The sequence below is a fragment of the Magallana gigas genome, chromosome 10 (genome assembly GCF_963853765.1).
Source record: "Magallana gigas chromosome 10, xbMagGiga1.1, whole genome shotgun sequence".
NCBI classification, from domain to species: Eukaryota; Metazoa; Mollusca; class Bivalvia; order Ostreida; family Ostreidae; genus Magallana; species Magallana gigas.
Window position 1 is genome coordinate 22,685,804 of NC_088862.1, and position 22,774 is coordinate 22,708,577.

The 22,774-nt window shown below is 34.1% G+C and overlaps 1 protein-coding gene across 2 annotated transcripts in view; it reads right to left on the reverse strand.

Moving 5' to 3' along the window:
- Positions 1–232: 232 nt before the first annotated feature.
- Positions 233–22,774, reverse strand: part of LOC105320642 (G-protein coupled receptor 54) — a 35,524-nt gene continuing 12,982 nt past the window's right edge. The window contains exons 2-4 of one of the 2 annotated variants that reach the window (XM_011418654.4): positions 7,755–7,890; positions 3,536–3,813; positions 233–2,585 (exon numbers count right to left, since the gene is read on the reverse strand). In XM_011418654.4, the coding sequence (XP_011416956.3) occupies positions 2,052–2,585; positions 3,536–3,813; positions 7,755–7,890 (948 nt within the window). In that variant the 3' untranslated portion in view covers positions 233–2,051. The remainder of the gene's footprint in view (positions 2,586–3,535; positions 3,814–7,754; positions 7,891–22,774) is intronic. The other variant, XM_011418655.4, reaches the window with a different exon arrangement.

The following is a 22,774-nucleotide window of genomic DNA, read 5'->3' on the forward strand; positions in this document are numbered from 1 at the left end:
AGTACCAGATTTTCATTGTATACGAATTGTTACGCGATCTTATTTACCATAGAGAACACGTGACCAACTCGTATTTATTGGTTTATTCACATACGAAACCGCATTTATATCCCCATAAAAGACAGCGAATTGTCATTCTTCTTATTCCCTAACTCAAGCAGAAGGTGGTCGCCTTTCTGAAAAAAAATGTGTCGAAAGAGTGTGATACAGTAAACAAACCAAAGAAAAATGGTTTTAATATAAAAATTATTTAATCGATATTTAACAATCAATGCCAAAGATACCACAAAATCACACATTCGTTATGTACAATACACATAAAACTAAAGACTCCAAGAAGTTACAAAACTGCACTTTATATATATAATTATGTCTGTAAATACTGAAGTACATGTACATATTTCTATACAGTAACTGCTTTACATTGAATATCTATGGCACATCAAAACAATTCAAATACGTAATGTCCTGAAAGTAGTCTTAAATTAAAAAAAAAAAAGAAAAGAAAGAAAATAGAGGAAAAAATAGTACGATGCTTAAAGCGATAATTCAGTGGTTGAATATGTCATTAAGGGTGAAGATGAAAGGCCTGTTGAATGCAAATACAACCTTTGTGGTTGAAAACTCAAAGCGTAGAGCATCACGGATTAGCAGCCAACGACTGTTGTTTTATTTGAAAACCGCCCGCTGCCATTCGGTTTTATCAATTAAAATCAAATTATGATACCGACGTATTTTTTTTCTTCAAATGTCAAAATCAAGGAGAGTCATTATCATTATCAAAATACATTGTTATCATCTTCATAGCATTAAACATACTAGTATTGATTTATATTTTAGGGGAAAAAAAACCCTAGCAAATCGGTAAGAACGTCGTAATTTTAATCTGCATTAATTACACTATGAGTTATGGCAGCAAAACTATTTGATACATATACATGAGTGGATCCAAAAAAAAAAAATCAGAGGTGTGAGGGATAATTTTGATTTTCGGTAATTCTATTGTGTAAAATTTTAAAACTTTGAATATTCGGGTGGGGGGGGGGGGGGGGCGCATCTCTCATAGCATCTAGCTTTTTTTTATTTCGATAAATTTCACTAAAATCGTGTCTTGTTGTTGTGCAAATTGTCTATAACACAATCACTTGCTGTATTAGGTTAATTAATATTCATTCTTCGCAAAACTAGTTTAGAAAAAAAATCTTTACACGTACCTGAGTAACAAGAAAATTAGCACCAATTAAAAACAGTTTTTTAAAAATAATATTTTAATGTCCGAGCGAAACCTACTCAACGCGATAAGGTACTTTTTTTAAATTTGACATTCAAAATAATGCTCCTAGGCCTACTAAAGAATGAGGGATTTTCCTATTTTTCCTTTTAGTCTTAATCAATCATTGTAAAAATTTTAAAAAAACCGAAAATATAGAATATACTTTCATACATAGAGTTGATTGATCAATTCTACTTAAACGTGACCATATCATATATGATATTAAAGCTGTTTTTGTGAAATTGAAAATAATCAAAATGTGTTTCGTATACATAGCCTTAAATTCAACGATGACTTGCTATTCATTCTTCGTTTACAACAATGCCCACGAGGTTGAATACGTCCACATCACTTTAATATGATATCAATATACAAAAATATCTAATAGAAGAGTCGCGATGTACAATTACGTAATTGATTCTTTTTTCATTCAGTGAAAAAGTTCACACATTCCAAAAACCTTCGAGCAATTTCACATTCGGACTTGACATTTTATTTCGTCTTTCCTCAACAAGTCTTTAGTTACGGAAGTGAAGAAACTAATTAAGCTCTTAAAGAGTCATAATACCCATATATGTTTTTCACGGTATAAGACCGCCCTACACACTTTTATCTAAAGCAACGTGGGTTCATTGTTAGAAGTGACATGGTACTTTACTTTCGCAGATATTCCAAATCACAGCTTTACCAGAAAAAAAAATCCCCCTGGCAATAACATGAATCGGAAAAGGAAATACGGAAACATTTTACCGATTATGTAATCAAACCTCTAAACATTTTAGTTCTCAAGTTCACTTCCGCTTTTCTCCTCTATGTCTGAATGCAGAGGTTTCGGTATTAGAACCAAAGGAATGGAGTTCTTGTGCTCAGAGACGTGCGACATGGACACGATTTCCGTTCCACCATTTCCGTTTTCATCCTGGCATTCGCCTACACGTGTTTGAACACATCTGTCCACCATGTCGGATGCATGGCTGTTGCCCTCGAAGGTCAGTTGAGCACACGGACAGAAACTGCTAATAAGCGGAAATGTACGCCGAAACGCTTTTCGGAAACCGTCGTTAAGAAACGCGTAAACAAACGGATTTACGATTGAGTTGGCATAGGACAGTGTGTGGCTGATCATTTTGAGCACGTATACCACTTTGGTTTTAGGGAAATTCGGGTTAAAAAGGCGATTCAACTGAAATACATGGACCGGAAGCCAGCAGACTGCAAAAAGTAAAACCACGATGAAGACCATCCGTGTAACTTTGCTTCTCCGTCTTGTCTGGGAGCGCCTTGATAAAGGGACGCTACTGTTTACGTCTTCCTGTGAATTTACAAAACGAAAAATAAAAACCTCTAGCGTAACTTTACCTATGGACAAAATAAAGAACAAAAAAAAAAAAAAACGATGCCATATTATTTTTTTTTACATGATTACATAATTGTAGCATTGGTTATTTTCAAAACAGTATACGAAAAATACAACGATTTTTGCTTAGAATGAACTTGAAATAAAAAAGAAACTAAAAAAAAACATTGAAAGCGCAAACGTACTACGTTTAATTTTCATTATATATCAGTGTAACATCGTAAAAAAGCAGAGAGCGAGAGAATTCTTGCCACAGTTTGAGAAAAAAGATTTTAGTCTAAATGGTAATTTTCCGTTTACAGACTTGGATGCTTTTTTTGGGGGGGGGGGGGGGGGGTAATAAATATTACGAAGTTAATACTGTACACGTTTGATCTTGGTTAATATGTAATTAATGATAACGATTAATTATTACAATATTTTATGTCATTTATCTAAATGTATCATATTTCGATTTTCGCACTTTGTGATTGTTTTAAATTCTACCTTACGGATAATAATGTGTTTTGCTTCCCTTTAAAAATGTTTCAATCATATCGCATATTTATCGGCCAATATGAGTTCAAGTAAAAATATCTATTCACTGCTGAAAGTGTCGCATGGGTACAAACAATTACATGGATTTATTTGTTACTAATTCTATACTGTATATGAAACGGATGCATTTACATTAGATACTAATATAGTTACTATAATAGTGTATACATGTACAACATCAAAGTACTAGAAAGTGTTTTTTTTAGTTTCAAAGTTGTAAAAGTCCATGATATAAAACTTTATTATATGTAAGTTATCATTAATCTGCAATAAATACTACAAAAGAGATAAAATATAAAAATCAAGCGACAGTAAAAATAAATTAAAGCAATAAAAAAATAAATAAAGAAAAAAGAAATGAAGGTTACCAAGCAACATGCCTGCTGTACATTCAGCAATATCACCTCAGTTTTGATACTCGGCATGTAGGTGTGTCTATTTCCGGTCCAGAGGTTGCGCAGAATCTGTGTGTAGCACACGATAATGATAGCGAGGGGGTTGATGTACGTGGTGAAGATGACGATCAGGGTGACCAGTTTATCTTTCTCCTCCCCTCCCCAGGCCGGGACACAGTACAACTTGGCCCCTCCAACTTCATGTTTCACTTCGTGATACATGGCGAAGGGGATCGAGATGAGGAAGGACACTATTGGAGAAATAAACGAAAAACAGTTTTGAATGTCATTGGAGAAATCATGGACTCAGTTACGGAGTGGAGAGATCCAGATGTTCTGTACAATTTCTCCATGTGCAATCATCATTATGATGTCTAAACCTTTAATGTAGGTGATGTGGTGACCAATTTATTGACCACAAACCCTTCTTTTAGAGAAACTTATCAGTCGATATAACGGTATTTAGAACCATTTTAACAAGGCCTTCAACTTTCAGTAGGACGTAGCTATCTATTTCTTGCGTCAAAACCAAGTTAAAAATGACGCTGGTTTCAAGCGAAATATACACCGTTTGTGTAGTCTTGGCTCAAAAGCCAGACAAATCTTGTTGATTTCAAAGAGCCATGGCTGAGTGGACAGCAATGAAATAGACAGGCCTTCGTCACTTTGCTATTTGACACAACTACCCAAAGTCCAAGCTCTTGTTAAAATGGTTCTACAGGTGGCGCAACACAACATGCTGTGATTATCATAATTTCCCCCCGTTTTCTATGTCAACTATAATAATTACAATATAATCCCTACTACGCATTTACATACTTATTTGGCATGTAAATGTGGTAAAACATATTCATTTTTTATTGCTTTTAAACGTAAAGTCAATCACTTAAGAAATTTTACCAAAGAGATGATGGTTATTTTGTTGGCCACCCATGTAGCCTCCCTGAATACTGAAGCTGATTTTTGACTCGACTCGATCCATTTTGTATAAAATTTTTACATCTTGTTATGTTGATACTTCGAGGTGTTTTTCCAATATCTGAGCTCAGCTGGAAAGACCCAAGAAGTTGCGACTGATTATAGCAATAATCGCATATGAATGCAAAACTTGCTGCTACGCGAAAGTTTGACAAGTTTAATACCTTTTTAAGCCGGCGAAATCGAAAGTAGGATAACTTAATGCCCCCCCCCCCCCCAAAAAAAAAAAAATATGAATTTATGCTACATGTATTTTGTTTTATAAATTATGCCCCAAAACCCCCATAACTGTTCTTTGGAATAATTGTATAATTAGTCTATACAATTATATACAATCATATTATATACAATATACAATACTATACAATCACTCTATAGCCACAAACCTTGCTAAGTCTTCCATATACCAACAAATAATAGAATGTAAGTCTCTTTGATAAAAGTTACGTTTTTTTCGGCTAAGAATATTGATTCTTTGATAAGAGCTAACGTGCATAGTAAGGATTATAAACTCAATATGCTTTAATTATTTCATTGAAAATGAATTGATAGAACTTTTTTTTGTTTCTTAAATATTTTTGTGGAAACTCAGAACCTCACAATTATATAATTCTCATTTTTCAAGCTAACTGTGAAGACCACAACAAGAGGAGAATAAAAGATATAATTAGAATTAAGGATAGTTCTTTATTTATTTATTTATTTTGCGTAAGGTAAATGAATCTTATGTTCTATGTGAAAATTCTAAAGAAGTGAATAATCACAGAGATTCATACATGCAAGGTTTCCAACTGACACCGGAAGACACTTTTCATTCAAATTACACCGACTCCGATTCCCCACCGAGATTCATTTCCGCCCCCAAATAATGAAAGACGAATAATTTCTCTGGGATGCGTGAGCAAGCTATTGTCGCAGAAGTCGGCCGCCCGTAGTGTTTATTCCGGTATATGTATTTCCGCCATTTTGAAATCTGACCAATAAGAATAGTTCTCATTACTTCTGTAAAATGCCCTTTTCGTACGAAGTTTGCATTAGCATATATATTGATTATCCTAGAAAAGACTATGATTCCATGGAAGAATTTTTTTTTTTAAATCAAATTACAAAGTTACAGTGTAACAATGTCGACTAAAATCACACCAAATTTGATACTTTTATATATGAATGAATTAAGATAACTAGAGTTATTCTGAAAATCTGGCCTGAAATAGTACATTTTTCACATAAACCTTAGAACACACCGACATTGTTGAATAAAAATTGCATGTCTATAAAACACTAACATATTAATAGTCTTTTCCCATTACGAATCAAATGATCTCTTATTTATTGACCTTCAATGCTCAAAAGGATTATTTGATGTAGCTATAGCCCAGAAAGCTTTGGGATTGACCATTCTTAGAGATATATATATATCCGACTATCACTAAGCATAAAACAATATATATCCAACAATCATAAAACATAAAGCAATATACAGACTAGCGCACAGACAAATTTATAGACGGACCAATAAAAGAAACGCCGAATCGTATCCATTATTTCTGGCCTCAAGAATTATATAACCAAGTATCGCTGACGACGTTGCATGTCTTGACCTCTTAGAGATGGCACTTATATTAATCCTTAGCTATTATCTAGATAAAGATATTAACCTATAAAAACGAATGATGTAACAATCAAAGGCAAACGTATCTACAGCAATCGGAAAGCAGAAACAATATCTGAAATTAACGTTTCTAATTTGGGCGACAAGTTATAATATTCTCTCTCTCTCTCTCTCTCTCTCTCTCTCTCTCTCTCTCTCTCTCTCTCTCTCTCTCTCTTAATGTGGTTAAATTCAAAAGTTAATTTGAATTCATGAATTTTCATTTTGATCTTAATATCTTCAAATGCCACTAATCCATCTAGAATATTCGAATTTTTAAAGCAATACTATTCCTATGAGCTCTTGTCTTATTTCCGGATTTTATTTTTTATCATTTCTTGAGCAAAAAGGCATGTAAAAATCAAATTCGTTTTGATTCAACTGAAAATAAAACGTCATTGGAACTCCTTTTATAGGAATTGATTTAATTTGGGAAAAAATTTATGATCTACCATACGATTACAATTTCGATATAAAACTTACATTAACGCATGCGAAGGAGGAAATATCAATTCCTTTTGCCGAAGATTTACAAAAGAATTTTTTTTTTAAATTCCTACCGGACATTACGCAAAACCCCCCACCAAGATTCCGTAAATGGATGATTGTACAATCAGCATTTTTTTCTCTTTCTCTCACTGAAAATCAAATTTCAATTCAAAGGAATCTGTGACGCACTTAATTTGCATATTAGACGCATGTCGTGTCGAATTGACTAATGAAGAAAGGAGAATGAGTTTATCAGCAGCATGTTGCGTACATTTTCATCAACATGATTTAAAAGTTTAAAGGATTAGATCATACAGTAGCCAGATTTACCGTCTAAAAATAACTCAAACCAATGCATGTTCTGCATGTCACTGCATACTTTGCCACGGCTTAAAAGAGAATTTGGCGATCACTATTCATCGCGTACTTGTAAATTAAATGGCAAGAAACTTGTTTTCAATAATGGGAGTAAAAATACTGCCAGGTTTTTGTTTTGTTTTACTTTTCTTTGATCGGAGCACTATTTTGGTTGTTTGTTTGGGTATTTTATGTACATTATTAATATTTTGATTTTTTATGTTATTTCGGATTTTTTTTCTCTTGTAGAAAATAAGTTTTTGGAGGGGGATTTTAAAACAAAAACAAAAATGTCATATGCGCTGCACATTTGCTGTATTTTATCAACAGTAGTGGATTCACAGCAAACTTGTAACAAATGTTGTAAATTGGCAATCTGTGAAAATAGGTGGGAAAAATGAAAAAAAAAACACCTCAAATTCTGGAAATCTACATACAGTATCTGAAAAGGGAACTTGATTTGTTAGAACGAGTAGCCCTTCAATGTGCAGTTCTTAAAAGGAAACAGGGGTCGGAAAACCCTCCCCCTCTCCTCGAAAAACTGAAAGTTTTTTTTCTTTTTTAAATTAACATAGCAATGTTACCAAAAAATAACACCCCCTTCCGGCAAAAAAAAATACTCTTCGGATCCCCGCCTATATATGAAAAAATGCCTGAATTAGTTTTGGTCGTTGAATTCTTTTCGCACATGCGTTAATCAAACATACGGGCTCTTACCTGCCCACACCAGTAAGCTGACGATAGTTGAGGTTCTGCGGGTCCTCCAGTGAAGCGAGCTGACAGCGTTCACTATGGCGTGGTAGCGGTCTATGGTCAGGGCTGTTAGGGTGAAGCAAGTGGCATGGAGGGTCACCTGAAAAAAAGCAGGCAACATGAAAAGACTTTATCTTTAATTCTAATGAATTCATAATTATATTAGGCGTGTTCGCTGTAAGATGCAATATGAACTCGACCATATATACAATGTATTGCTTATTGAACAGATTAATCAGTTGCTTTAATTGAGAATAACCCTCGAAACCCCCATCCCTCTTGCCCCCTTTCTTTCTCACTGGTCAAAGAGAATGCTCTACGAAAATAGGACGAATTGTAACTTTACAAGGGCTGGATGGTCGCGGTCATTTTTATACTATATCTATCTCCTTCAGAAGGAGAGCTTTGTATAAAGATATACGAAAATGCATAAAATTTAGAGCTGAAATATTATGAGTTTTTCTTTACTTAATAATACTGTATGGCTTAAAAAGGAATATCAAAATCTTTTTATGTAGATAAGATGGTTAATTTGTTGACTATCCAGCCTCCTTAATATATTTCCCGATGAATGTATTGATATAATACATGTAGCTCACAGCATGGAAACTGTTCAAGGTGACAGCATCACGAAACTGAAAACTAACATGTACATATTAAAAAGAAAGACTATTTGGGGAACATTTATTTTAATTATTGAATGGCTTTTTATTTTTAAATCGAAAACCAATCGTATTCCAGAGAGCAATTATCCCCTACCTTAAAAATTTCTAACAAGCCCCCCCCCCCCTTCCCTCCCACCCCCCCCCCCCAAATAAAAAGAAAACAGATTTACTTGTTAACATTTAGCAATGATATCTCATTATGAGAATGAATTACAGGTTTGGAATCAAGGTTCAATTTGGCATGCACGGAATGTTATTGGAAAGATGACATCTATTTGTGATTGCTAGCCTGTTGTGTTAGGGTCATGGTGGATTTTCCTAGATTTCCCATCAATATATTGACATTTTCAATCCTTTCGTAATCCACACACATGTCACTGGCAGAAAAAGTGTATTATTTCTGTATGCATATGAATCCGTCAGATTTCATTTGTATGAATATATGCATAATTAGATATTGTCGATTCTTAAGAAATCAAAGAATTGTCAGATGAGGTGAACGACTGTTTGTTTTTCCTCCAAGGAATATTTCCAGTATTATTGCATGATGGGCTTTGAAATGGTGGAGGAAGAAATTGTCGGTTTTTTAAAATAAATCTAGATATAAAATAAAAAGACGAAAACTGTTGAATTTTTAAGAAGAGATAAAAGTCTTGGGAGAAACAAAAACGAACAAAATAATGCCTCAAATGTTATAGGCTAAGAAATAAGTAAAATTATCTTTTTAATTATTGTTTATTTCACTTAAAACGAAATGTGTATGTAAATAAATTACCTTTATTGAATGAACGTTTTAATTTCTCAATTTTGTGTACAGGAAGTAGTGTTTTCTCTCATAGAGAGAGAGAAAGAGAGAGAGAGAGAAAGAGAGAATAACACCTTCATTGCTGCAATGTGCTAATTTATACCTACAGTATAACATAATAGAATGTACATAAAATTCTTATTCTCTCATTTCCTCGCCTTTCTGTCATTTTTCTTCGCTATAATTCTGAACAAGGCATCTCTCTGTGGAATTGAAAAGTAATTAACCTATCGTCTTTCTTCTTACGAAAATGTAAACAACTCCAAAGTACGAGGTTTAATTCTTATCCTGGGAAAGAAAAAGGGGAAAGCCAATGCTATTTGAGTCTTCAGGGGGGAAAGTCAGATAATGGAAAGAAACGTACATGCCAGGAACGCGCGAAACCGAACGGGGCTTAACGAGAATTATTTCTCAGCTAATGAACGTATTATATTTTAATTAAAAACAGACCAGGTCGCCATCAGCTAACTTGATCAAAATAACCCTGGAACGCGAAGCATTTGTTAAGTTGAAACTGTTAACTCATCAGAATCGGCTCATAATTATATAATATCCCCAGGGAGGTGGTCTGTTTTGAAGGTATACTGTACTGTTATAAATAGTAGAAAAAGCAACACCCAGCTACAACAAATAAATAAAATAGGTTTGAAAACGAAGTTGTTAATGATTGAATACCTGTCCAGTGTCACATGCTACTACATGTTTATCAGTGTTTTTATGTTCAAAATCTCTTTTTGATGAGAAGTAACTTGATATTTTACAAAATTTCAAAATAAATGGATGATGGATAAATAAATAAATAAATATTAAATAAATATTTGCCCCCTCGCGAACAACCCCCCCCCCCCCCCCGCCATAAACAGAATCCCAAAACCCACTCAAGTGTTTTTTTCCACTTAAAGTTTTTGTTATAAATAAAACAAAAACATAGAAATGGAAATATGAAAAGGGAATCGACGGTTACATTGAGCAAATAGGGTTCACCAGGAAGCAGAAAACAAAATTGATGATCCGTCAGTGCAGACATGTTATGTTGGACTGTTTACTTGTACTTTAACTCCACTTAAACTGAAGAACATCTTATTGATAGGATGCAGAAAAAATGGGGTAATTTATTGGATTGCTAAAACTAACACTAAAGGTCTCGCAGAAGAAGGATGCTGGACTGATCGTGTGAAAGTCTGGTTTTTACGAAGCAACATTCTGTCCATATTGTACCCTGAAGTACGGACGCGTTATCATCTGAAGACTAGTATGGGTGTTTATGAGTCGTTTGGGGCTAAAAAGCCTTATTTTTTCATTTGTCTGACACTCATTGAGAATAATGATTAGTTCGACAAGAGCACTTGTTAATCAATGGGGAAAAGAAAGAAGAAACAGGAGCATGGCACGAGAGAGAGAGAGAGAGAGAGAGAGAGAGAGAGAGAGAGAGAGATCTCGAACCAATACACCCCAAAAAGTAAAAAAAAACAAGAGCATGTAACGAGAGAGAGAGAGAGTGAGAGGGGAAAATAGAGTTTGGTACATATAGAGAACGGAGAGAGAGAGAGAGAGAGAGAGAGAGAGAGAGAGAGAGAGAGAGAGCAATATTTATGGCTTCTTTGAAAACCCACACTCAAATTAACAAGTATTGGCAGAAACTAGGAAGTATAGTCGTTAAAGTGTTGATATCACTCATAAAACCCCCCACATATTTACCGTTCTTGTCTACATCGGCAGAAAATATATCAATTTAATAGGAAAGGAGGATTTTGGGGAAACTCGAATACAAGGTCTGCCACAGCAATTTAGGTCTGATATTAAAAAAGAAATTTACGAAACCTAGCTCTGTTCGATGGTTTGAGGTTTAGCTGCAATAGGGCGACACTGTTAATTTGAGTTGCCATCACTCTTTTATTTAACAAGTGGAGTGCTAAATCAATGACCGTCTCATGTAGAGGGCTGCATATAAATCTTTTTAATCGCCCTGTCTTTTGACTTAATAAAGTGTCAATAGCTTAATCGTGCATGTGATTCAATATTGATTATGTGCTCAGCTTTTTAATCATCTTAGAAATTGCATCCTACGCAAACACAATTTGACCGTGCAGCACTCTTGTATTAATGGAGCGCGGAGAAATATAAGATGATACAAGGGCATTGATAGTTCCGGCACGTCACTTCGTTTAATAGCAATTGAGAAGAGACAAAATAGTTCGCACTGCGAAATCGTTTGAAATACGATTGAATGCAATCAGTTGATTTAAAACTGTGAAAGTTTTAATGGCTTTTAACTAATGATCCAGCGGATGCGAATGACAAAGCAATTGAATAGGATAAATTAAAAGATAAGAAAACGATTCAAATTGGAACTTAAATTACAATGAGTATTTAGTTAGAATTTTAATCAAATCGAAACATCAAAAAACATTATTTGATTACGTTACACTGTAACAGTGACGTTTATCGACAGCTTTAGAATAGCGTCCGTTGAAAATTATTTCTGAATTTCATATTCATAATCTAGAGCTCTGGGAGGGAGGAAGTTTTAAATAAAGCTTGTCCGTGCGATTCCGCGAAGAAAAAAAAAACTCTGTAAAATTTTCTCATTAGACGTAAATGCATTTGTAAAGATATTGGATAAACAAAATTGCTAACATTAGTTCTGGCAAATAAAAATTGAAGGCATTAAAATTATGCCGTTTTTTTCTTCATAAATGGCGTTTTAATTTGCCCGCTCTCTTCAACACGGATATCCCCTGGAGCGGTATATTATATTGATCGCATTATTCGATTTCCTCTCATTACATGGAGACGTGGAGTTAACCCAATGGATCCTTGCCCAATTGGACGCTGACGAGAGAGAGAGAAAAAAGCCGTAAAAAATTTCCGAAGCCGTTTAAAATGGCTGTATCTTTGCTTGTCGATGCATGAATTCCAAATTAAATCATTATTTTGAATTATTCAAGAGATAACATACACAAAAGGCGTTTTGGATGTTATTTTGACAACATCTGCACACCGATCAAGAAAACAATAGCATCAAAGACAGTGGAGACAATTGGAAAAATTGATTGTTTTTAGGTTAAAGTATTCTTTTTATAATATCGAGATCCAACAACTTTTAGAATCTAAAAGAAATAAAATCAATTGATTTTGGTTCGATTTTTGGTCTCGTCGGTTCGCACTACCACCATTTCGCACGGTATTTTGTCAACAGTTAAAAACGAAGGTGTGTATATCCTTTTGCTTGAAAGAACGAATTCATGTTTGACCAAACATTGATCTGTCATAGTTACTACAGACCATAAAACATAACACAAAAACTCGCTACGAACGGGAATCAAGTATATTAATTATATATACTTAAAAAAAAACATAAAGAAGCGAAACTTTTGATGACGAAGTTATCATCCTTGTTGCCCTCGTAATAAATAACAATTCAACATAAAAACATTATGGTTATTTCATGACCTTTTATTATCGTCAATATCAGGGGGGAAATCTTCATGATGTAATGGGGCAGACGCTATCAAATATTGTCCAGAAATAACATCCACTAACATAGAAACCAATTGTTTCCAGCATTAACAGCTATAGGCTGTTTGCGTGCAGACGGAACAGGATTAATTCCGACCCGGAAGCATTAATGAAAAATTAAACGAGAGAATATCAATGGTCACGCGAGTCTTTCTCTTTTTCTTTAGAGTATCTCATTTGTTTTCTGTGTACATGTATCAGTCTGTCTGTTTGTCTGTCACCCCTCTTTCTCTGTTTAGAAGTCTGCGTAAAGACGATTAATGTGGTCAACAATATGTTCATATTTTTTGCGTGTAATATTGTTTGAAATGGTTTTTTTTTCATATCAGTGTCTAAAAACTTCAGCTTTATTTTCTACAATCAAAAACCACTCATCTGATCGTTAGCTTAAGGTCAGACGACACGTTCCCCAATTTTAGATAACTTTTTCCAGAAATTTGTTAATGGTTTACAACTACTTTGACAAGCTTTCTTGCAAAAAATTAGGGTACCTTACCAGGCATTTCTGCAAAATACTAGAGTATGCAATTTCCTATATAATCTTCTTGAAAATACACTTGAATTGCTGATATAAAAATAAATACATCTACAGCACAGTAAAATTCACTATAATAGAACTATATCTCCCCCGGGGCGGGGCTTTGAACTCATTACCTCTAGAACCTATACGCTTCTGGCAGTGGGCGGCCACGGTTCTAACCACTCGACCATCTAGACATATAACCAAACACAAGTAAATTTTGATCATTTTTAAAGTAATTATAATTTTTTTTTTTATTGGAACTCTCTATTACGAGGAGGTACAAAAAAGACTCTCGAGGAACGTGTCGTCTGACCTTAAATACATGACTAATCTCAACTACTCTTTTTGATGACCGCGCATGGTGCTGCACATGCAGTTTTTGTCCACGTGTAATTACGTCTTGTTCCTACTAACTGACATTTACGCTCCCGTAAAAGAAATGAAAAAATAACAGTGTAAAACTCAAATTGTCCAGGTTTACATGCACATTAAACGGCTGAAGATTTTTATCAGTGGCGATATGCACTGGAAGTTTTTCTAGTTGCCAAGCTAGGCGAGATAGGATTCTGTCAAACAAAATTATTATAGATATTTAGCATTATTCAGCAATGATTTATCATTATGTACATGTAGTTATTGTGCGATCTTAACTTTAGTATAATTATAGTTGTATAGAGATTATTGTTAATTAAATGATACAGTCATTCTGCATGCATGATACAGGAAAGGTACGTGCATGTATATGCATTTTCTTTTTTAAACAACTTTATTCAGAAATGGTGAAAAAAAGCAATGTAATTTAATTTACTTTGATGACTAAGCAAATTCGTACAACAAGTTTGGTTTCTGGCCCTGACAATAACATCATGCTCTGTTATAGAATGATTGCCGTTAAGTAGAAAATTTTTGTTTAAGCACGCAGGGACGTTAACGTAAAGGCGTAAAGATGTTTTCATTGAATTGCCTTTTGCGTGTATATAAACATGTACATTAATTTCGCATACAAAAGGTTTTTTGGTCTCCGACAAAAAAAAAAGGAAAAAAAACACCACTCATTTTGTTTGTTAGGGTCTGTCTGCTTTAAAACAAACTTGTTGTCTCTTGCAATCCATCCAATTGTAACAATCATTATGGTCATGAATAGTTTGACTGAAATAATTTTCATTTTAAAATTAATTAACATTGTTACTTGTATTGCGATTTTTTTTTTTGAAACTTCAGATGCACTGACAGTTTATTATTTGGCATTTTCACAGGGATAGGAGAAAAAAACAACAAAACTCAACAGTTTTGTTTTCCATTTTCTTAGCAGACCATTTGACATTAACACTCCTAAAACATGGGATTACAAGTTCATGAGTTTGCTGCTGTTGATGAGTTTATGTCTATTATGCTGTCACAGCTCTCTTGTCCGCGGTGGGTCGGGTGTCTTTAGAGAGTCACAACTCGTCCGTTGTATAAGACGCATTCCGCCTGGTTTAAGCTATTGTTTCTATACCGTGTTTATTCGCACTTGGCAGAAGAAAAATGTCGACATTTGTTTCCACAAAGCCAAGATCGATATGCGATTCTGTAGCGACACGGTCATCATTGTTTGCAGTTGCAGCGAAAAAGCATCGAACTCTCATGAATTCTAACGAGGCTGCTTGACTACTAATACCCACAAGTAATGAAGTGCGGTCCAGGTTATCAGCATTGTTTTTTTTTTTTTTGAGAGAGACAAACATTTGCGGGAGACATTTGTTTCAACTTCCTCCTCAAGGCAGTGCATGCGACTTAAGAGTCGTTTCATTAGTTCAAAATCGTAAGCCGAATTAAACCCCCAAAAATTGTAATATGGTCTCGCAATTATTTGTCTTTTGTTATTATGCCCTTTAACATATTGCTATTGCATGTAAAATGTTTCCTATCCACCCGTCTTTTATTTTTCAGAATAAAGGACGCAACAGACAACATTGAAAGTGTTCAAAGAAAACGAATACCAAAGATTATGGTAGAATTCTGCTGATCTTTGTACAGTAGTAGTATTTGTATACGAAAGATAATTAATGTTTTTGACACTGCACATATGAGCATTTTGTATTATATCACTTTTTCTTTTGATTTTTCAATGCATGTAAACTTTATGTTATAAAAAAATATATGTGTTATATGCATTGCATGTACCGGGATAGTTGCGGTGAATGTGTGCTCTGTTGCTGAACATAATGATTAGATAAACATACCTGTACGCAAGATGTTTTGAAAAACACAAAACAAAAATTGAAGGTATTATTAAAATCGCTATTTTACTGCTAAAAAATTATTCATCTACAATTAAGTTAACACAATATTTCAAAGCGCAGTGAAAAAAAGCTTACATTGTAAACCCTAATCGTTTTTTAAATGTTTATCGGGGGAAAGTGTTATAAATAGAGCATTTGCGTCAAAGATTATTATACCAACTGTTGTGCTAAATATTCAAAATAGAGAGAATGAAAATAAACTCCCCGTGCATTTTCTGTCCTCAACAGGCGCTCTTTCAGTGTCGGTAGCTGCTCTCTTGGTAGTCAAGCTTCTGGATAACATCGATCGTTTTCTCGGTCTATTGGGCGATTGCAGCGAATGGGGATGAGAAACATTTGTTTTTGAAACGTGTGAATTTGGGTGTCAAAAATGTTTGGATAGGAAGCACGATAGGTTTTTACACGCCGTTCTGTCAGGTTCATAGCCATTGGATTTATTTGCGGAATAACAATTGGCTTTTTTGTTCTTGCTTACTAAGTATGAACGGCGTCATTGTCCGTTGTAAAACTTGAGAGAAGCATACACCAGACCCAAGTGAAGTAGGATAGTACAATGTAACATGCTATCATGCTACAGGCCTAGGGCATCTACACGTTTTTAAATGAAATGAAACAACCGGAGGTGTCAAAAATTGGATTGTTATAAATAAAAGATTGCTTTGCCCCCCCCCCCCCCCCCCACACACACACACACACTTTGCAATTCTGAGTTTAAAATATTACTTACTCATAAAAAAATGTTAGAAATATGTTAAAGTAGAATTAACAATTAACTCATATCGATTTATATTATATTAAGTGAAAAACAATTCTATTCATTTTCAACGAGGGCCTTGCTCATTTGCGATTTACTGAAAAGATAAGACTGATAAACGCTTGATAAAAAAGGCCTTCAAGTTAACCTCACTGAAGGAACGGTCTCAATCCAAGAGGGAAACTGGAAGGGTATGTATTTCTTAAAAAAAAAAGATTAAGAACCTAAAAGGCAATCATATCAAATCATTACTTTTCAATAATATAAGCTTCGGGAATTAATTCAATTAATTAGTTGAACTTCGTTTTGTTCAAATAATGATTCACGGGGTCAAGGGATTCAAAGGATAACTCTTTTTTTTTCCTGCGTAAAAAGAGAGATAAAATTTGAGTAGGATAATATTTAATCATTTTCCTGTCTTAATAAGATTAACTTTTAGTAATCAACAACCCCCTTCCTCCAAATGAAAATACCCCAACAAAAAAATCTTTAACCCCCCCCCCCCAAAAAAAAAAATCCCCCCCCCCAAAAAAAAACAAAAACTAACCCCAACCACAAAGGTGCCAGTGCATCTAAATTGAAAGATAACCACACGGCCTTATCGAGACTCCTATTGTTTGCTATCAACATCCACAATTCAATACCACACGCAACACACTCATTACATGAAACAAAATGCTACCACAAAAAATGTACATCAATTTACACGAATGTTTGATAAGCACCATCAGTATATAGATATAAACACCACGCCATACAAAAAACAAGCGCCATCAGCTAGTTACAATATCTACATAACGTTCATAAAAAAAGTCAAACACCAACTGCGATGTAATTATTTTTTTTTGTCCTTTTTAAATTTCTCCTCAAAATTTGTGTGTCGAGCAGATTTCAGTAAAACACAGAAGCGCTATTTACTTTACGTGTATAAAGATGCTCTAGTTGAATACCCAAAATTTAATTCCATAAATAAATAATTAAATGAATTAAGTTGTTTTGGCAGAAAATATGGGATGGGGGAGTATAGATAGGGAAAATGTTTCCCTTTGACCCCTTTTCTAAGCTACATGTAGCATGAAAACATGTACATGACTTAGCTATAGAACAGTTATTAATATTTTTTTTTTTAGCAATTTTGTCTTTGTAGATGGCTTCTTAGACATCATTGACATGCGTTTAGGTTTTACCACGTGTGGAAGTAGAAAAGAAGATCTTTTAATTGTAAATTTAGCCTTTTTTAAATATTTGATCCAACTAATGAGACTCCAGGGGTGGTAAGGTAAATTAATACATTTCACATTTTAGATTCATCTTATTTTAGATATGCTTCAAACCAAAACTGGCAACAATTGGCCTAATGAGTTAAAAATGTAATATTGTTCGGGGACGACGCACGACGACTGACAAAGACAAATAGCAATAGGTCACCTAAGTGACTCAAGTGACCTGACCCCCCCCCCCCCCCCCCCGATAAAATGAAGAAACAGTATTGCTTCCTAGGTTTCCATAAACATGTAATCGAATTCCTTTGTTACAGTGGGAAACCATTTTGAAACGTAACTTTGATTTCTATTATAAAAACTACTCTTTAGCTCATATTTACAGAAGATGATGAGAATATTAAACCAGATAGATATTAACTTGTTTTAAAAAAGAAAATTGTTAAGTTAGAGCTCTAGGGTAAAAAAAAAAGTATTTGCATAATTTGATATAAAACCAAACAACATTAATAAGCGTCAAAAATGACAGTTTGTTGACCTTAATAATAAACGTAATTTGATTTATTTATTAACAGGTTTGTTGTTGGAACGTTTTTCCGTCCATTTATTTTTTACATTATGGATAATGCCTGAAGTGGGGCAATCTAATTGAATGTTAAAGGGCTAATATCAATGATGATAATGATAAAAACATAGTCTGAGCATCGATACACTTTGTCAAAAAAATCCACGTAATTGGTAAAGCTTGTTAAGATCAAATGCAAAACCCACACAAAAAAAAGAATAATAAAAAAACAAAACAAAACCCAAAACACATTGATGTGAACCAATAAAAAAAAAAACAACACCCCCCCCCCCCAAACCCCCCCCCCCCCCCCAAAACCCCCCAAAACCCAACAGTTACCAGAAACGATTGTTACCAGAGTAAGTAAGCAGATCTTAACTTGAATAAGATTTTTGTATCAATCATCACCTCTTTTATAAACACTTGAATTTTAACATCGAGCAACAGAACGAAACACCTTTTGATTTTTTTTCTCTCTTCTTTTAAGAAACTTCATCATAAACTTCATCCAAAGTTGGATTAATTTTGTTCATTTTTTTATATTCTAAATAAATTTCAATTCAAACACTCCATGTATCTTAAATTTTTTTAATTGATGAGAGACAGCAGACAGCGTTTTGTGTCGACTTATGGAAGAACTCAGGCGATTGGTGATGTATTTATACTAAATATAAATTTACTACTGACAAAGGCCCCAAGATTAACATTGCATAACACATGGTGATTCTGTAGATAAATATAAACCGTTCGTTCGTGTATAAAGAAGATCAAGAATAGAGAAAACTCAATCTAATTAAGCGTTAAGTGTCCTTGCTTGTTCCTTATCCATCCTACATAAAATGTACATGTAAATGTAATTAATGCACGTATAAACCACGGTCAACTTCAGCCGGTTTTCAGATAACACGAAGGATGTATTGTAAACATCTGAGTGCAGTCTTAGGCGTGACATAAAAATGGCAGTATAATATAGTATTATTTTTCCTCGGTACGGAAAGATCGAATTCAACCGCTGAATAATCTTAAGTAACAATTTCCGCGAGTGAGACGAATTCTGAGCGTTTTTGACACTTTCCCGAATAATCGATTACGATTTGGGCAATATGATTTATGATTAATGGATGCTGTGATATTCTCTGTGAGGAATAGTGGAGAGAGAGAGAGAGAGAGAGAGAGAGAGAGAGAGAGAGAGAGAGAGAGAGAGAGAGAGAGAGAGAGAGAGAGAGAGAGAGAGAAAGTATGTATTATTACTTATCGCCCAAGTTAGAAATATTGTTTCTGCTTTCCGATTGCTGTAGAGATGTTTGACTTTGATTGTTACATCATTCGTTTTCATATCACGTTAATAATATTTATAGCTAAGGATTCAATGCCAGTTCTAGAACCATTTTAACAAGACCTTGGACTTTCGGTTTGACGAAGCTATCTATAAAGAAAGAGAAATAGAGAGAGAGGGGGGGGGGGGGAGCGCTAAACTGTATTTACGATACATCTATATACATGTACATTATATACAGTGGCGTCGGAAGCAAATTGAAAGTTGGAGGGGGTAGACTTAATAGAAATATTGATAAGCAAAAAAATACATGTAGCAACCCGAATGCGCGTGCGCACACCTGAATAAAATTAAGAGTTTCTAGGCTTGTAGACTTAAGTTTATAACCTTTTTATCCTTTTATTTTTTTTTTCTAATAATCAGTATCTGCTATTCATCAGACGGAGATGATATGCAAGCAGGTATAAAGACATTGATGGAAATTAGCAAAATTTTCTCATCTTCATTACAGTAATTGCAAGGTTTTCTTTTCTTCTTCTTCTTCATTTAGACAAGGCTTTGAATTGCCTTTCAGCGACTACAATTCACGAATTAGGAATAATTATTTTTAATGAAGAGCGACCGGCGAAGTTTTAGTCTTGATAATAATAACAGGAATATTGAGACATGTCGATTCATATTGATATGATAGAGGACATTGCGCGTTTCTTCTTAGACTTAGTTGTCCACTACTATTCATTGAGATAATACTCATCTACTGAAGAAATTCTTTGAGAGGGGAGAAGGGGTATAATTAGCATCATTACGAAGTAATAGATATGTTATTTGAAAGGAAGGGGGTGGGTGGGGTGATTAGCATCATTCTGGAATAACACGTATAATTCTCTAAAACGCAAGCGTTATTTGAATCAGAATATTAATAGATAATATAATTGCACTAAATTTCGTTACAGAACTATACATGTTTATGAGCTAAACATTGTGCAGAATGTTCAATATCAGGCAAGATATACATAATTATATTTGTACATGAAATTTAGAACCATTCTACACAGGTAAGAAAAAATTGTGATTTTTTTTTGAAAGTGTGTACATGTAAAAATACCAAAATCCATCCTTTAATACTCCATCAATTTATAAAAAAAAGATTTAGAGATGGTTGAGATATTAACGAAACAGTACCAGTTATACATGCAATATATGGGTTAAGTTTTTAGACGCGCTATCAAGTACTCGTGCGCTAGTAACGGTCTCAATTTCTTGCATTTTTTAAAAAAAACATAATCATGAATAGGTATCAAAATCTTCACGAATCAATATATTTTGATGTTAATAAGAAAATCGCCAAAAGAAATCTAATTGTGATACAATGTCATGTAAATCTTAATTTTTGTGGTAAACTTTTACATTTTACATAAAAAATGTAGCCAGAACGTAGCAAAGAAATTGCGTAAATCATTCGCAAAGAGGTTTTAAAAAAACCGCACAAATTTCATTTTGCGAGCGGAAGTGAGTTGCACTGTCATTGAAAATTTTACATAATATCCCTGAGGATGAGAGCTTTGGGAAGAAAGGGGTTTTAATGAATAGAAATAAGGAAGCTGTATCAAAAAAAAAGGGGGATCGGAGACTCCAACTATAGAGTTGCATGAAAGCATTTTTATACGTAATGAGATTATTAAGAGTTCCCAAAGCCATCCAACCCGAGACTCTGTTCTTAATGTTTCTTCTGCGCGTCCGTTTGAAATACGATGACAATTTTTTATTCCCAAATACAATTCTGTTTCCAGCCTATGCTTTGATAGAAGAGACTATTCAGAGGAGAGGTCCTTTGTGTAAGGCAAATTCAATGGAAAATGGGATTTCGTTATACAGATGTCTTTTAGTCATGGACTCATTGACAATTAAAATTTTTTAATTAGTTAAAGACACAGACATGAAGTATCGTGTTTCAAAGTGAAAATTAGAGAGGCCTGACAAAAATTGGAAGGGCAAATTGGCGTACACGATTATGTTGCCATCCAGATAAAATGGGTATATTTGTTTAACAGTATACAAGAGTCAGCCCCAAAACCCCAGATCAGCACTTCCACAACCACCTACTCATTGCTGCGTTAAATAAAGCACATTATATAGATAGTGCCTGTTTAGTAGGTTAAGAGTTGAAATTGACACCCCGAGAAAAGTATTAATGGTTTTCAAGGGGTGTCAGTTTCAACTCTTACCCTCCTAAACAGGCACTATTTATTTTATTATACTGAATGTCTTAATTTTAAAGAAAACTTTACTACTTTTATATATGAATGACGTGAATTCTTTGGCGAACCGTATGCGCATAGTTTACGCGCATGTTACAATTTGTTGTGTTACCCGTTGCTAAGTGTGTTGCTAACGATGAGGGTAATAGAACGGATTATCAACTGCGTCTAAACCAATCAGATTTCAGTATTTTACATGAAAGTATAATAATGACATATGTTAAACTTTTACATATTCATTTGATGTACATGTACATGTATACATGTAAGGACAAGAGGATCATTTTATACATGTATAAGAACGATTCAAATGATTACTGTATACTGGGTTATTTTCGCCCCATGTAATTTTCGCCCGTCTACAGTTATATGGAGTTTCGCTCCGTTTTGATTTCGCCCTGACACTGTTGTGTTTTTAGACAGATTATTTAAGACATTAGAATTCGCCCGCTGGCAACGATGACAAAAGGGGCGAAAATAAAACGGGTGCGAATATTTCCCTGTATACAGTATACCAACAAAGAAATAATGCTGCATGTCGTAAACTTAATAAATTCAACAATGGTTTTTGTACGGGCCATACATAAACACCAAATTTACTGATTTATTATTAATAGTTATTCAAACTTTTCATTCATAAATAGAAAGTTCAGTATATTAGACAAACGAATTTTGCAAAGAGTGAACTTTTGCATTAGTTTTGAACTTGCTTTAATTCGATAGATTCTGGTAGATTCATGGGATTCTTTGATTTTTACTAGCTTTATAGACTGTATTTTCATATTTTAAACATATTGTGTAAATTCCAGGAACAGTATGAACATATGAGAAATAGATCGTTTTCTCTGGAACTCGGGCCCTCTAATAAACATCTAATTTCAATACATCTCTAACATGGCCTACAAAAAAAAAACCAAAAAAACAAAACAAAAAACAAAAAAACAAAAGCAAATTCTCTTCGAAAAAATATCTAAACAAGAAAAATATTAAGGGTAATTATTACCTTTATATGTATAACCAATGGTAAAATAACCTTATAAGGTTTTTGTTTTTTCAGTAAAACATCGTTAATGGTTTGCAAAATAAAGAAAACTTATTTACTTTTTGGCTCATG